The sequence below is a fragment of the Anolis carolinensis genome, unplaced genomic scaffold, assembly GCF_035594765.1.
Source record: "Anolis carolinensis isolate JA03-04 unplaced genomic scaffold, rAnoCar3.1.pri scaffold_13, whole genome shotgun sequence".
Lineage (NCBI taxonomy): Eukaryota > Metazoa > Chordata > Lepidosauria > Squamata > Dactyloidae > Anolis > Anolis carolinensis.
The window spans coordinates 18,142,750-18,158,948 of record NW_026943824.1 but is presented as its reverse complement, the minus strand read 5'-3'; the positions used below and the strand labels follow the sequence as shown (position 1 = coordinate 18,158,948).

Below are 16,199 nucleotides of genomic sequence, written 5' to 3'. Positions count from 1 at the left end.
TAATAATAATAATAATAATAATAATAATAATAATAATAATAATAATAATAAAAAATAAAACTTTATTTATATACCGCCCTATCTCCCGGATGGGACTCAGGGCGGTTTACAGTCATAAAGGCAAACACAAACATTACATAACAACATAATACACATTATTAAACAAAGTAAAATAATACAATTATAACAATAAATCACGCTTACATGACCAGATCAAAGGGACGGGAACCATAAAACCAATATATTAAAATGTATCATTTTAGGCTAGGGAAATCTTGTGCAATATATTCAGGCAACTAGACAAGTGGGGTTTATATATCTGTGTATTATTTTTATATTGTATTACATTATAAGATTATCAATATTATATGTATATACAATATATTATATTATTAGTATAGCACTATATAAGCATTATATATTATTATATTGTACTATATGACTATATTGCATTATTATTAGTAATATTACATGTAAGATAAATATACAATTATAATAGTGTATTATTATTATTATTATTATTATTATTACATTGTATTACATCATAATATTATTATCAATAACCCCGCCTTATTATCCAATATTTTCGCTTATCCAATGTTCTGCTGGCAAGTTTATGTTGGATAAGTGAGACTCTACTGTAACAATTTCTAGGGCCCCTTCCACACAGCTGTATAAAATCCCACATTATCTGCTTTGAACTGGGATATATGGCAGACTCAGACATTCCAGTTCAAAGCAGCTATTGCCGGTTATTCTGCCTTGATATTCTGAGTTATATGGCTGTGTGGAAGGGCCCTAGAACTCCTGGCCAGTGGCCTTGTTGTCTGGGGAAGTATGGGAGCTTATTTACTGAAAGCAAATATTATTTGTCCAGGTTCTCCAAGAGAATTCTTAGAATACTACATATTTCCTGTGCTTCTTCCTGGGATTGCAGAATTGTTACTTCAGGCTAAGAAGGAGAAATGTTTTGAGGTCAGTGTTGTGTGTTTTGTTTTTTTCTGAAAGGTATGCCCTTGTTTTAAGTATAAACCACCATTAAACCTACTGCTTAGGAGTGACCTAGAGTACTAGGTGTTGCCTGCTGCTGATTTAAACCATTTTAATTTCTTCTTTACCGCCAAAAAGATCTCAAAAAGGTGGTTTACACATACTAGCAGTGAAGGTGCCAGTGCCTTCTGTTTCAAAATCTAAAAGAAATTACAGAATGAAAAAGTGGAATTGGGAGGAGGTAAACAAAGCAGGATCAGACCAAATGAGTTTCTTGACTTTTTGTAATTTCCAGCTCTTTGGGATAGAAATAATTAATGCCTAAGCCAGGGGTCCTCAAACTTTTTAAGCAGGGGGCTGGTCCACAATCCTTCAGACTGTGGAGGGGCCGAATTATCATTTGGGGAAAAAATGAACAAATTCCTATGCACATAGCACATGTCTTATTTGTAGTGCAAAACAACAACAACAATGAAACAACAATACAATATTTAAAAATGAAAACAATTGTAACCAGCATAAACCTATCAGGATTTCAATGGGAATTGTGGGCCTGCATCTGGCCAATGAGATAGTCAAGTGAATTAGGATTGTTGTTGTGTGCCTTCAAGTCATTTCAGACTAAAACTAAACTAAAATTATTTATTTATTCATTTGCTACATTTATTTATTACATTTATATCCCGCCCTTCTCACCCTGAAGGGGATTCAGAGCAGCTGTATGTACATACAATATATTATATTATTAGCATAGCACAATATTAGCATTATATATTACTATATTGAACTATACCACTATACTGTAATATTATATGTAATATATAACATATAATTAATATTATTATATGGTATTATTATCAATATTATATGTATATACAATATATTATATTATTAAAAGATATTAAAATATTATATTATAAAACTGAGGGCGGGGGCCAGGTAAATGACCTTGGAGGGCCACATCCGGCCCTCGGGCCTTAGTTTGGGGACCCCTGGCCTAAGCCTTCGCTCCCCTTGTGCCTGCTTCGAGTCTGCGTCTGGGAAACTGCTTCTAAGGATTTATTGCTGTTTCATTGTCTAAAGTAAGACTGCTATTTGATTTGGGAATTTATCAGAGACTAAGAACTGTGTTTACCCTAAGAATTCCTTGCTTCCTTTTGCATTATTCCACTGAGTGTGCTGTACTTTATGTTTTGCTGAAGTAAAGCAGTTTTCATTTACTTACCATAGTGTTTTAAGGCTCTTCTTGAAAGACAAAACAGGACATGGACACAGAATGATAAACTCGATAGATGTTTTTCTGCTCTATCAGAACAGTCTCTCTGACTGTGGAGGTTTGGGATATGCAGAGCAGTGTGCATATTCTGCTAGTTTGGATTTTGTGCAAGTGTGTAAATCTCTCCTCTGTGTGAGATTTAAAATTTTTCCTTTAAAATACATGTGTTTCCCCCGGATGTTGCCTAGCAAAACATCTTAAGAAATACACATGCAGCTGTAGTGTTCTTCCCAGCATACCTCATTAGTGAGTTGAAAATGGGGATTCCCCACAGGCTTAATGATCGCTTTAAGAACTGCTAACCTTATTAAGCCTTCATTTCCTTTGTATTTGTTCTTTGTTTTCTGATGGGCTTATCATTGTTCAGATGCTGCTATTAATGAGAGGTTAATCTCCAAATGCTAAAAAGAAAAGCTTTGCTATTCTTTGAAAACCATAATAATGAGCGTATTTGGGGCATTTGCGTTTGAGATGTATTTCAGAATGACACATGTCTTTTAATAAGTAACTAGCTGTGCCCGGCCACGCATTGTTGTGGCAAAGTGGTGGTGGTACTGGTTAAAAATGGTTGTGTAATTTTTATTTGATGTTATTTGCATTTTTAAATTAATTTTATTGTAAGTTATATTTTTATTTATTATATTTTATTATTTTCTTGTATTATTTTTAGTTATTTTCTGTTATTATAGTATTTTATTGTATTAATTTTTTAGTGTTTTTTATTATTATTTTTTGGGTTGCTAGGAGACCAAGTTAGAGGAGCTTAGCCTTCTAACTGGCAGCAATTGGATAAAAGCAATTATTCCTCTCTCTCTAATTAGGACTTTATTTTTCTTTTCTTTTTGTTGTATCAACCTAGAGGCGTGGATGATGGGTTGTGTTGTCAAATTTCGAGGTTGGGGGGCCTGTAGTTTTGTTGTTTTGTGGGTCGCCGTGCTGCCGTGCTGCCATCACTCTTTTATATATATAGAAAGAAGATACAGAAGCCTAAGATCACTGTTGGGTATGTTTTGCTAAGTAGATCTTGGTTGTATTTCGTGATATGTAGTTCATTTCTGCTTGCGTATTAACACATACATGGTTTGTATTCCAGTTTTAGAATGTGTACTGATCTTCACCCATAGTTGCTGACTTGGAATGAACCACTAGCTTGTGTACCCAGCTTTGCCTGGGTTATTAGAAGAAGTTACTTTTTTATTTTACAAAATGCAGAAGGTTGTGGGTGTACTACAACTCACATCATGCCAGATTAATCCCCTGAAACTCCATCAATACTTAAAGTTTGTCATGTTGGGTAAATGTGCTCTTAATGCATGGAGGATGCACTACAACTGCAGGATGAACTACAACTTAGGTCCAGGTCCATCATTGGTGGGGTTCGGGGTCTCTTTGATTGCAGGTGAACTATAAATCCCAGTACCTACAAAGGCTATAAATCAAGGTGAATTCGACCCAAAGCCCTCAAGTATTTTTCCTTTGCCATGGAGGTTCTGTGTGCCAAATGTCATCCAGGTCCTTTGCCAGTGGGGGTTCACAGTGCTCTGCCTTGATGCAAGGTGAACTACAACTTCCATCATGTGGAGTCAGTCTCCCAAACCCCTCCAGTATGTTTAGTTGCTGTTCAGCTCTGCTCTGTTCGTTCAACTAGAATAGCTTCCAGAAATGCAGCTGAGTAATTGGGAACTGCCCTAGCAGCTGGGAGGGGACTCAGGGCTATAAAGCAGAAGCAGGTGCAGCCAGCTCTTGCGGGTAACAAACTGACTGTGTTGTCGAAGGCTTTCATGGCCAGGATCACAGGGTTGTTGTTTGTCTTTCGGGCTGTGTGGCCATGTTCCAGAAGTATTCTCTCCTGACGTTTCGCCCACATCTATGGCAGGCATCCTCAGAGGCTGTGTGGCAAACTGACTCTTTGCTCCCCTTGTGCCTGCTTCAAGTCTGCATCTGGGAAACTGCTCCTTAGAATCTATTGCTGTTTCTTTGTCTGAAGTAAGACTGCTATTTGATTTGGGAATTTATCAGAGACTAAGAATTGTGTTTGCCGTAAGACTTCCTTGCTTCCTTTTGCATTATTCCACTGGGTGTGCTGTACTTTATGTTTTGCCGAAGTAAAGCAGTTTTCATTTACTTACCACAGTGTTTTAAGGTTGTTCTTGAAAGACAAAACAGGACAAGTTCCTAATTGAAGTCTCTTAAGCATACTGTTTCTACATTGGAGTTCGAGTCCTGAACAATCCTAGTTCTGATCATTTTGTCTGCACTCCCTCCCACAACAAAGAGTTAAAAAACTGCAAAGCAATACACAATACAGTAAGCAATCTGAATTATATACATAACAAATAACCAGTAGAGGCTTGAAGAAGGTTGCTGTTTCCAACAATGCTGACTGTGGATAATGAAAGGCACAATCGCATAACTTTTCGGGGTCACACAGCCGGCCTGTTGTCGTTTCCCCTCCTTGTCCCCTTTTGTGCGTCGGCCACAGCTTGCTTGACCATAAGCCTGTGGGCAGGGATTGTCTCGTTTGCTATTGATCTTATATAAGTCACTTTGCAAGCCTTTATTGTGGCAGAGCGTATAAGGTAATGAGGTAATGGTCTAGATTTAGAGTTTACTTTTAGCACAGAGCTCCTGACGCTCGTATCCTTGAAATTATTATTTTGGAGGGAAGGACAAGCAAAGTTTTGTTGTAAAACAAAATCTCATTGTATCTTGTTGCCGGGATGCACTTTCCATAGGAAATGTTAAGAGGAGGAGGAGGAGGGAAAGCTTCTAAGTGTCTAGATTATTTCTTTGGCTTAAAATAGCCACAGTATTAAAAGACTGGGTGAGATTTTGCTCACACTGGCTATTGCATAATCCCATCGGAGATTGTTTTGTAGAAACCTGATTGAAACAAATGACAATTGTAGATAAGTCCAAGGGAGTAGTTTTGACTTGCTTTTCTGGATTTGGCACTTTTAGATTTTAGTAGGCAGACTTCATCCTTCGGGGATTCCTTTTTGCCTCTTTGGATTTTGGAGGTCTGTCAGGTGGAGGAAAGTATATAACGTATACATTTTGGTCTAAATGGCACTTTGTTAAATCTATATTGTTGGATGAGAAAACCAGCCTTGGGTCCTTGGGATGAGCCAGGTCACTGCTCACTGAAGTCTCATTTTCTCTCTCTTTTTCTCTCTCTGGCGCCTGCCGGAGCACTAACCCAATGAAAGGCAAAGAGCACTCCTTAGATGCCTTGCCATCATCTTCCTCTGAAAGTGTATATGGTGTGCCATGACAACCAGGGGTCTACCCTAATCTATTACCCCTGGCCATGACTTACTGGGAAGCCTGACTTTTTAAAGGTACTTTGGAAAACCATGTCTCTCATGTATATAATTTTCCCTAAACACTCCATTTTTTTTCCTATGTGTTCCTATTTTGCCTGTATGTTGTGTTAACCTAATGTTTTATGCTCCTGAGATCCCTATTCCCCGTGTTCCTGAACCCAAAGATGTCTTGCCTCCCACACAATTGTATAGCCTGGGGAAAAGAAACTAAGCTGGGAACTTCCTCATCAAGTTCCCAGTTTCACCTATATTTTTGGACTTTACCTGGACATTGTAACACAATACTTCTATTCAGGCGGGGGAAAGAGCAAAGAGGAAAGAGCAATTTCACCATCCTGAGCCTTTGATGAACGGGACCTCTCGCATCGGGAGGAATCTGAATGTCTACAGCCAAACCCCAACCTCTGTCATTTTGCATGATTATGTTAGAACATGATGTTTTGTTTCTTGAGGATCTGGGACCACTAGATGAGTCCCTTAATGGGCCAGATCATGTCCATCCCATAAAGACAATAGCATTCCTGGGTAGAGCCAGAGACGGCCTCAATCACTTTGTTATTTTTCCTGTTCAGTAAAAGGAACCTCATTTATTGACGCTTAATCATCCCTTGTTCCCAGCCCACATTGGCCAGTGAGCCAAGCCCCTTTCTATGACTGATCAGAATTAGAGGCTTGGCTGCAGCCTGTGCCAGTTTGTGTATAAAAAGTGCTGTGAAATTGTATTCCGGATGCTATCTTCCTTGTGAATGAATCACTAGCTAGCATCTTATATGCAGATAATAAAATCTTCCTTGGCTGAAAATCACCTTCTCTCCTTGCTTGCTGGCTAACTTCAATTGGGCCTGATCAGTATGCTTGCCAAAGCAGGGACTCGCTCAAATTGGGCAGCTCAGGCTGATCACTTGCCTGGGTTTCTGCCAACAGGCTTCTCCCTGGTCTCACTGCCATTAGTTGCCTCCAAAAATGGGGCCAACAGCACCTTTAGATTTTAGCTGGAGTAGGCAGACTTCATCCTTCGGGGATCCGTTTTGCCTCTTTGGATTTTGGAGGTCTGTCAGGTGGAGGAAGGAGGTACATAACATTATATACATTTTGGATTAAATGCCACTTTGCTAAATCTATATTATGCAGCTACACATTGGTTTCGCTCTTATACTGAAGAAAGCATGTGAGAGTTTAACTAAATTGAGTCTATTGTGTTTGGAGCGAAAAAGGCTTAATCTTTTTTCTGAGCTCTTCCCTCTTATCTTCCCTCCAAAGAAGATCAGGGCACCCCATTAGCACCAATCACGTTCTTTTCTCTGCTTTTGCTCCCAAATGAACTCAGTTTAGATCGGAGGGAGCAGCAGAGGCGACGTAAGCCTGTGCATTTCGGGCCCAATTTAGATCAGAGAATAAATGTTTGTGACATTCTGCTGCATGCCGAGGCATGTTGTGTAGCCTTAAAATGAATGGATTCTCAGCCCAGATTTTTTTTTCTTTTTGAGAACTAGATCTGCACAGAACAGAACATTCCTTTCCCTAGTTCCATCCATCTTCATTTCATCAATGTAATTTAGAAGAGATGGGCTGTCTTGTCTTCAGCACCAGGCATTCATATTAATGGACTGGCTATCGCTATTCCCTTCCCATGAAGACCTGGCATGGGAGTGAGAGGTGTAGAAATCAGTAGAATGTACCCTGTTTCCCCAAAAATAAGACAGTGTCTTATACTAATTTTTGCTCCCAAAGGGGCGCTAGGTCTTATTTTCAGGGGATGTCTTATTTTCCGACAAAGAAGAATTTACATTTATGGTTGAATTTTTAAAAAATGAAAATGTATTATCTACTGTACAGTAGTTGTCATCACAAACCAGCATAACCAAACTGTGAATCCTTTCAAGGATTTCTATATTATATTTTATTGCTATACTGTTTTAAAATTACTGTTTTAAATTTCTGTTCGTATGTAAATTTATGTTGTTGTTTTGCTTATCCCTGTGTAAGCTGCCCCGAGTCCCTTCTGGGACATGGAGATGGGATACAAGAATAAAGTTATTGTAATATTATTATTATTATTTCTTATTATCACCTTTATTTCCATGTACAACAATCTATGGTATGTACATTTACCGATCCTGCATGCTTCCAAACAAAAACTTTGCTAGGTCTTACTTTTGGGGGAGGCCTTATATTTAGCAATTCAGCAAAACCTCTACTAGGTCTTATTTTCTGAGGATGTCTTATTTTCAGGGAAACAGGGTAGCTGTGGATGTATAATGGGAATTAAACTATGAGAGAGGGTTCTTGAACTATTATTTTTGTAAAGTTGCGTAATCATCATTGTGTTAAAATTGAGGCCTACAAGAGTTTTGGGTTTCATCCACTTTTCTCCCTTAATTTCAGCATTGTAACTTTCCTGTAACTTGTTTACGGTGTTCATCACCATCTAATGGAATCTGACCTTGCTGAGACAAGGGCTTTCTGATTAAGTGAAAGCAATAATAATAATAGTAATAATAAATAAATAAATAATGCAGACTGTGCAAGGAAACCAACGAAACCATGGATCATCTCCTCAGCTGCTGTAAGAAAATCGTACAGACAGACTACAAACAGAGGCACAACTATGTGGCCCAAATGATTCATTGGAACTTATGCCTCAAGTACCACCTCCCAGCAGCAAAGAACTGGTGGGATCACAAACCTGCAAAAGTATTGGAAAATGAGCACGCAAAGATACTGTGGGACTTCCGAATCCAGTCTGACAAAGTTCTGGAACACAAAACACCAGACATCACAGTTGTCAATGATTTTTCCCTTCTTCAATGCCACTGTCGAACATTTTTCCAGACCAAACTCCATGTTGATATCAGCGCTAAAGATTCAGACAGTGTTAGTCTGAGACTCGATTTCAGTTTCAGTTTCCCATATAGCTTCAGGTAATCCAGATGTGAAATTTTGTGAGATTTCTTGGAGGTATGATAGCCGAGGTTTGTTTTTTGTAAGATTGTTGACAGAGGGATCATGGCAATAATGAAAAGCAGTGGGGATAGTGAGTCTCCCTGGAAAATTCCTCTTCTGATGTTGACAAGTCTGTAGCTTTCATTTCCAACAAACAGTTCAGTTTTCCAGTGCTCCATCATATTTTCAATAAAAGTGCCAACGTTTTTACAAATCACCAGACAATTGGATACATTTCTGCCAATGATGGACAAGTTTTCTGAAGCCATCACGGAAGAAGTCGACACTCTGTTTCCACGACCAGCGTCTCACAGTTCTCTCAACATCTGATAGCCAAGCAAAGCAATAATGTGACCCACACGTTCTTGTGAAATGCCAATGATGCTTGACATTTCTCTCTGAGTGATACGACGATTGTCCTGAATCAATCTGTCAACCTTTTGCTTGTGAAACACGGTAGTTGCTGTCGCAGGACATCCGACTCTTTGTTTGTTCCCACCTCAACATCTTTAAAATTACTCGCCCAATCACATAAGGACTCACATCAACACAATCCCCATAAACAGCTTGCATTTTCGCATGAATCGCCTTTGGGGTGACACCTTCTCCTGTCAAGAATTCAGTGACTGCACGTTGCTTAAGTCGCATTGACTGACCGTCTGCGCAGGGTTCCATACTTCGCACTTTAACAACACAACCGTTCAATGCTAAGGATTCCTACCACATGGAACTTGTTCATCGTTGGCAGAAATGTATCCAATTGTCTGGCAATTATGTGGAAAAGTGAATAGTGGTAGTTCAAGAGCACATTCTAAGGATTATTTCTGCGTTTGATTTATTAAAATATTCCCCTCCAAACCCAAGTAACATAGAATCATAGAATCATAGAATCATAGAAGAGTAGAGTTGGAAGAGACCTCAAGGGCCATCTAGTCCAACCCCCCGCTAAGAAGCAGGAAATCGCATTCAAAGCACCCCCGACAGATGGCCATTCAGCCTCTGCTTAAAAGCCTCCAAGGAAGGAGCCTCCACCACGGCCCCGGGGAGAGAGTTCCACTGCCGAACAGCCCTTCTCACAGTGAGGAAGTTCTTCCTGATGTTCAGGTGGAATCTCCTTTCCTGTAGTTTGAAGCCATTGTTCCGTGTCCTAGTCTGCAGGGCAGCAGAAAATAAGCTTGCTCCCTCCTCCCTATGACTTCCCCTCACATATTTGTACATGGCTATCATGTCTCCTCTCAGCCTTCTCTTCTGCAGGCTAAACATGCCCAGCTCTTTAAGCCTCTCCTCATAGGGCTTGTTCTCCAGACCCTTAATCATTTTAGTTGCCCTCCTCTGGACGCTTTCCAGCTTGTCAGCTGTAACGAAGGTGGAGGCATTACTTTTCATTCAACCCTCGTACCTTTGTGGCTAAAATCTTTGCCAAAATCGTATGTGGGGATCCAATGGCACTCACGATGGGTCTGAGTGGGGTGCAGTCCTTATGGATTTTTGTTTTTTGGATTCCAAAGTCAGAATCCCTTAGCAATCATAATCACTGGGATATAAGATTTGTAATCCACAAAAGCAACTCCTGCACGTTTTGCATAGTCCAAATCTAGCTCGGGCATTTCCATTTTGCCTCTTTGTTAAACCAAAATGGCTTAACTCTATCGCAAGCGTTGCATCAAACCTGGTCCTCACTTTATAAGGTTATGTGAGGATAAAACAGTTTCCATGCTGTACAGTTTGTTGCTTATTTATGTCATCTTCTGTCTTGCAGAGAAAAAGAACAAAATTTATTGCCCTTGATTTCCTTACTGAATGGCTATATAAGTAAGTTCGGATTCAGAGATTTCAAAATGCATGACCGTTCTGTGGTTGCTGTAAGCACAATGGAAACTGATGTGTCCCACCTTTTATTTTCACATGTGTCTTTTCAAATATGATGGCGGCACTCTTCAGCCACAACGCAAAGAGGACGGATGACCCCTTTGTTGAGTTCTTCGAGATCCCTTTTGTGAAGGAGTGGCTGAAAGACCAGTAAGTCGATTAAATTAATCCAGTTATGGGATTTGCCAACAAGATATCTAAGTTTGTTTTGTCGAAGGCTTTCATGGCCGGAATCACTGGGTTGCTGTGAGTTTTCCAGGCTGTATGGCCATGTTCCAGAAGCATTCTCTCCTGGCGTTTTGCCCACATCTGTGGCAGGCATCCTCAGAGGTTGTGAGGTCTGTTGGAAACTAGGCAAGTGGGGTTTATATATCTGTGGAATAATGTCCAGGGTGGGAGAAAGAACTCTTGTCTGTTGGAGGCAAGTGTGGATGTTGCAATTGGCCCTCTTGATTAGCCTTTCAGATTCAAAGCCTGGCTACCTCCTGCTTGGGGGAATCCTTTGTTGGAAGGTGTTAGCTGGCACAACGGGGGAATTCCAGGCATGAAACAATCAGGGCCAGCTAACACCTCCAAGTAAAGGATTCCCTTAGGCAGGAAGCAGCCAGGCTTTGAAGCTGAAAGGCCATTCAATGCTAATCCAGGTGGCCAATTGCAACATTCACACTTGCCTCAAACAGACAAGAGTTCTTTCTCCCACCCTGGACATTATTCCACAGATATGTAAAGCCCGCCTGCCTCCTTACCTATGGTCTTCTGATGGGCTGATGAGCTCATCTAGATGGCCTTTGAAGGTCCCTTTCCTTACTGATGGTCTTATGAGACCATCTAGATCAGGGGTCCCCAAACTTTTTAAAGAGGGGGCCAGTTCACGGTCCCTCAGATCGTTGGAGGGCTGGACTATAGTTGAAAAATAAACTATGAACAAATTCCTATGCACACTGCACATCTCTTATTTTGAAGTAAAAAAAAAAAGGGAACAAATACAGCCTCAATGTTAATAACAATCATAATCATAATAATAAAGAAGGTTGGAAGAGACCCCTTGGTCCATTTAGTTCAACCCCCTTCTACCTTTGTGCACCAAAAGCACAAGCAAAGCACCCCTGACAGATGGCCACCCACCCTCAATGTTGTTAATAATAATGATAATGATAATAATAATAATAATAATAATAATAATAATACATCACACAGCCCTAAATGCTTGGGAACTTGTGATTTTATAATACGAAATCCAGCATATATTTCTCATTTGCTGTGTTATACTGTGTCTTTGTGTCAATAATAATAATAATAATAATAATAATAAAGAGGATTGAAAGAGATCCCTTATGCCATTTATTCTAGCCCCCTTCTACCTTTTTACACCAAAAGCACTAGCAACAAAGCACCCCCCTTGATAATTAATTATTAATTAAATACTAATTCAAATACTATTATAAACAAGAAAAACTCTGGAAGGCATGCACTGGGCGAAGGAGGGACCGGATAAATGGCTTCGATGGGCCGCATGTGGCCCCCGGGCCTTAGTTTGGGGACCCCTGATCTAGATGGTCTTTGGAGGTCTCTTTGCTTAGCTACGGCGTTATGAGACCATCTAGATGGCTTTTGGAGGTTACTTTCCTTACCTATATTTATTTACATCATTTATATTCCGCCCTTCTCACCCCGAAGGGGACTCAGGGCGGATCACATTACACCTATTAGGCAAACATTCAATGCCTTTTTAACACGGGACAAAGACAAACAAACATAGCTCCGAGCGGGCCTCGAACTTATGACCTCCTGGTCAGTGACTCATTGCTCTCCCGTCTGCGCCACAGCCCCGGGCCATATAGTCATATGAGACCGTCTAGATGGCCTTTGAGAGTCCCTTTTCTTACCTATGGTCTTATGAGACCATCTAGATGGTCTTTGGAGGTCTCTTCACTTACCTATGGTCTTATGAGATCATCTAGAGCAGGGGTCCCCAAACTAAGGCCCTCCAAAGTCATTTATCTGGCCTCTGTCCTAAACTTTAGACTTAGGATTGACCTAAGTCCGAAATGACTTGAAGGCACACAACAACAACAATTCTAATTTTGGACTATTTCATCATAGTCCGGGCCCCCAACAGTCTGAGGGACTGTAAATCGGCCCCCCACTTAAAAAGTTTGAGGAGCCCTGGTATAAAGTGTTTAGTGCCTATATCAGCCTCTCCATTTATTAAATATAATCATTGGTCTTGAGTTTTTAGTGAGACTGTTAGGGGTTTCAGTTATACAGTAGAGTCTCACTTATCCAACATAAACGGGCCAGCAGAATGTTGGATAAGCGAATATCTTGGATAATAAGGAGGGATTAAGGAAAAGCCTATTTCGCATCAAATTAGGATATGATTTTACAAATTAAGCACCAAAACATCATGTTATACAACAAATTTGACAGAAAAAGTAGTTCAATATGCAGTAATGCTATGTAGTAATTACTGTATTTATGAATTTAGCACCAAAATATCACGATGTATTGAAAACATTGACTACAAAAATGTGTTGGTTAATCCAGAACGTTGGATAAGTGAGACTCTACTGTACTTGTTTTATTTGTTTGCATTTAGTGCCTTGAGTGCTTTGTTTGGGGAGAGAAAGGCAACGTTCAAAATGAATTCTTAGGGAAAACAGCTTCAGTTTGTCTCTCCGTCCTTCCATGGGTCCATCTATCTTATGAGAGCTGGTGTTGGTTGCTTTGTTCTGGTGACACGTTTCAGAATGAAAGGGGGATTTTTGCAGGCAGAGAAGTATGTTGAGAGCGCCCAGAACAATGTCCCTCCTCCTCCTCCTCCTTTTCATATTCTAATTTGCCAAAGCCTGCTTGTCTCAGCTGCCTTTACAGTTGACATCACTGTCATTTCTCAGCTGGGCTATAGGGCTAATGTGGCACGGATGACTGGCTTCTTTCTCTCTTGTTCTTTCTCACCACGAAATGCGGTGCTTCTACAGGGTTTGCAAAATTTAACCGGTCAGCTCCATCCTCACATCGTGCACTAAGTGTTTGTTCTCAGTTGTTCACTTTCCCCAACTCTGTGACTTCCTTCTGTTGGAAATAGCAATCTCCCAAACATCTCTCTATTTACTTGTTACTGTATATATTTGGTAACCTGTATTCTATGTGTATGTTGATTTGTGTTAGGGATTCTTCTTCAGAAGAGGAAGGGGAGCAGGAAAGTGTTCATGAATCTGAGGGGCAGTTGGAATCTGAGGAGGAGACTTTGCAAGTACCCACATTTCAGGAGAGGCGAAAGGAAACAGCAGAAACACCGTTCAGCTAGAATAGCTGCCAGAAATGCAGCTGAGTAATTGGGAACTGCCTTAGCAGCTGTGAGGGGACTCAGGGCTATAAAGCAGAAGCAGGTGCAGCCAGCTCTTGCTGGGAACAAATTGACTCTAATGCCTAAGCCTTCCCTCCCCTTGTGCCTGCTTCGAGTCTGCATCTGAGAAACTGCTCCTAAGGATTTATTGCTGTTTTTTTGTCTGAAGTAAGACTGCTATTTGATTTGGGAATTTATCAGAGACTAAGAACTGTATTTGCCCTAAGACTTCCTTGCTTTCTTTTGCATTATTCCACTGAGTGTGCTGTTCTTTATGTTTTGCTGAAGTAAAGCAGTTTTCATTTACTTACCACAGTGTTTTAAGGCTGTTCTTGAAAGACAAAACAGGACAATTTGCCAGTTTCACTTACCTCTTTGGTGTGGGAGGGGTTATAGACATGTGATTGTACTGAGCGTGTTCTGACTCAGGACTCCATTTTGTATTCAGTGCCAATTAGGGGCTTTGAAACACCCTGACTTCCACGTTTTTCTCTTGTCACTAGAATAAATGAAGTCCCTGCTTGCCAGATCCAACTGCATCATCCTTTTATAAATAAACTAATCAGAAATGTATTTATTGACTATTAAAATATTATTCTACTAACTGTTGAGGGTTGTAGAAATAAATAAATAGAAGCTTTATCACAGTTTCGGAATCAAGATAAACCACGGGCCTTAGTTTGGGGACCCCTGGTGTAAACGAACATCCCTGCCACATACACATTTTCACTTTTGTGATGTTTATAGATTTTTAATTTATGTGCCTTGTTTTAATTGGTGTCATCAACTGCTCTGCATCCTATTTGGGAAAAAGACAGGATAATAAAACCAATAATAAAATCAATCTAGGGGCAGAGAAGTAGAAAACAATGGCCATGGGAAGGGGAAGGTCAAGCAGCCCAGGCCAGCAGAGCTCTCTTTTTCCCTCTCGATCGTAATCCCATTTTGACATGTCTCCTAAATTCCTCTTGCCCAGGGGTCCCCAAACTAAGGCCCGGGGGCCGGATGCGGCCCATCGAAGCCATTTATCCGGCCCCCGGCCCCTCCCTCGCCCGGTGCGTGCCTTCCAGAGTTTTTCTTGTTTATAATAGTATTTGAATTAGTATTTAATTAATAATTAATTATCAAGGGGGGTGCTTTGCTAGTGCTTTTGGTGCAAAAAGGCAGAAAGGGGCTGGACTAAATAGGGCAAGGGGTCTCTTCTAATCCTCTTTATTATTATTATTATTATTATTATTATTGACACAAAGACACAGTATATATGCAAACAAGCAAACACAGCAAACAAGATATATATGCTGGATTTTATATCATAAAATCACAAGTTCCCAAGCGTTTAGGGCTGTGTGACGTATTATTATTATTATTATTATTATTATTATTATTATTATTATTTTTATTATTATTATTAACAACATTGAGGCTGGGTGGCCATCTGTCAGGGGTGCTTTGCTTGTGCTTTTGGTGCACAAAGGCAGAAAGAGGCTGGACTAAATAGGGCAAGGGGTCTCTTCTAATCCTCTTTATTATTATTATTATTATTATTATTATTGACACAAAGACACAGTATATATGCAAACAAGCAAACACAGCAAACAAGATATATATGCTGGATTTTATATCATAAAATCACAAGTTCCCAAGCGTTTAGGGCTGTGTGACGTATTATTATTATTATTATTATTATTATTATTATTATTATTATTAACAACATTGAGGCTGGGTGGCCATCTGTCAGGGGTGCTTTGCTTGTGCTTTTGGTGCACAAAGGCAGAAAGGGGCTGGACTAAATAGGGCAAGGGGTCTCTTCTAATCCTCATTATTATTATTATTATTATTATTGACACAAAGACACAGTATATATGCAAACAAGCAAACACAGCAAACAAGATATATATGCTGGATTTTATATCATAAAATCACAAGTTCCCAAGCGTTTAGGGCTATGTGACGTATTATTATTATTATTATTATTATTATTATTATTATTAACAACATTGAGGCTGGGTGGCCATCTGTCAGGGGTGCTTTGCTAGTGCTTTTGGTGCAAAAAGGCAGAAAGGGGCTGGACTAAATAGGGCAAGGGGTCTCTTCTAATCCTCTTTATTATTATTATTATTATTATTATTATTGACACAAAGACACAATATATATGCAAACAAGCAAACACAGCAAACAAGATATATATGCTGGATTTTATATCATAAAATCACAAGTTCCCAAGCGTTTAGGGCTGTGTGACGTACTATTATTATTATTATTATTATTATTATTATTAACAACATTGAGGCTGGGTGGCCATCTGTCAGGGGTGCTTTGCTTGTGCTTTTGGTGCACAAAGGCAGAAAGAGGCTGGACTAAATAGGGCAAGGGGTCTCTTCTAATCCTCTTTATTATTATTATTATTATTATTATTATTATTATTATTATTATTGACACAAAGACA

At 39.7% G+C, this 16,199-nt stretch overlaps 1 protein-coding gene across 6 annotated transcripts in view; it reads left to right on the top strand.

Moving 5' to 3' along the window:
• iqck (IQ motif containing K) overlaps nucleotides 1-16,199 on the top strand; it is a 64,872-nt gene that overhangs the window by 5,370 nt on the left and 43,303 nt on the right. For all 6 annotated transcript variants that reach the window (XR_010001124.1, XR_010001123.1, XR_010001122.1 and 3 more), the window contains 3 exons: nucleotides 878-975; nucleotides 10,295-10,347; nucleotides 10,477-10,554. Coding sequence is in view for 2 of the 6 variants with exons in the window: in XM_062964204.1 (XP_062820274.1) it covers nucleotides 878-975; nucleotides 10,295-10,347; nucleotides 10,477-10,554 (229 nt within the window). In the remaining 4 variants the exon portion in view is untranslated. The remainder of the gene's footprint in view (nucleotides 1-877; nucleotides 976-10,294; nucleotides 10,348-10,476; nucleotides 10,555-16,199) is intronic.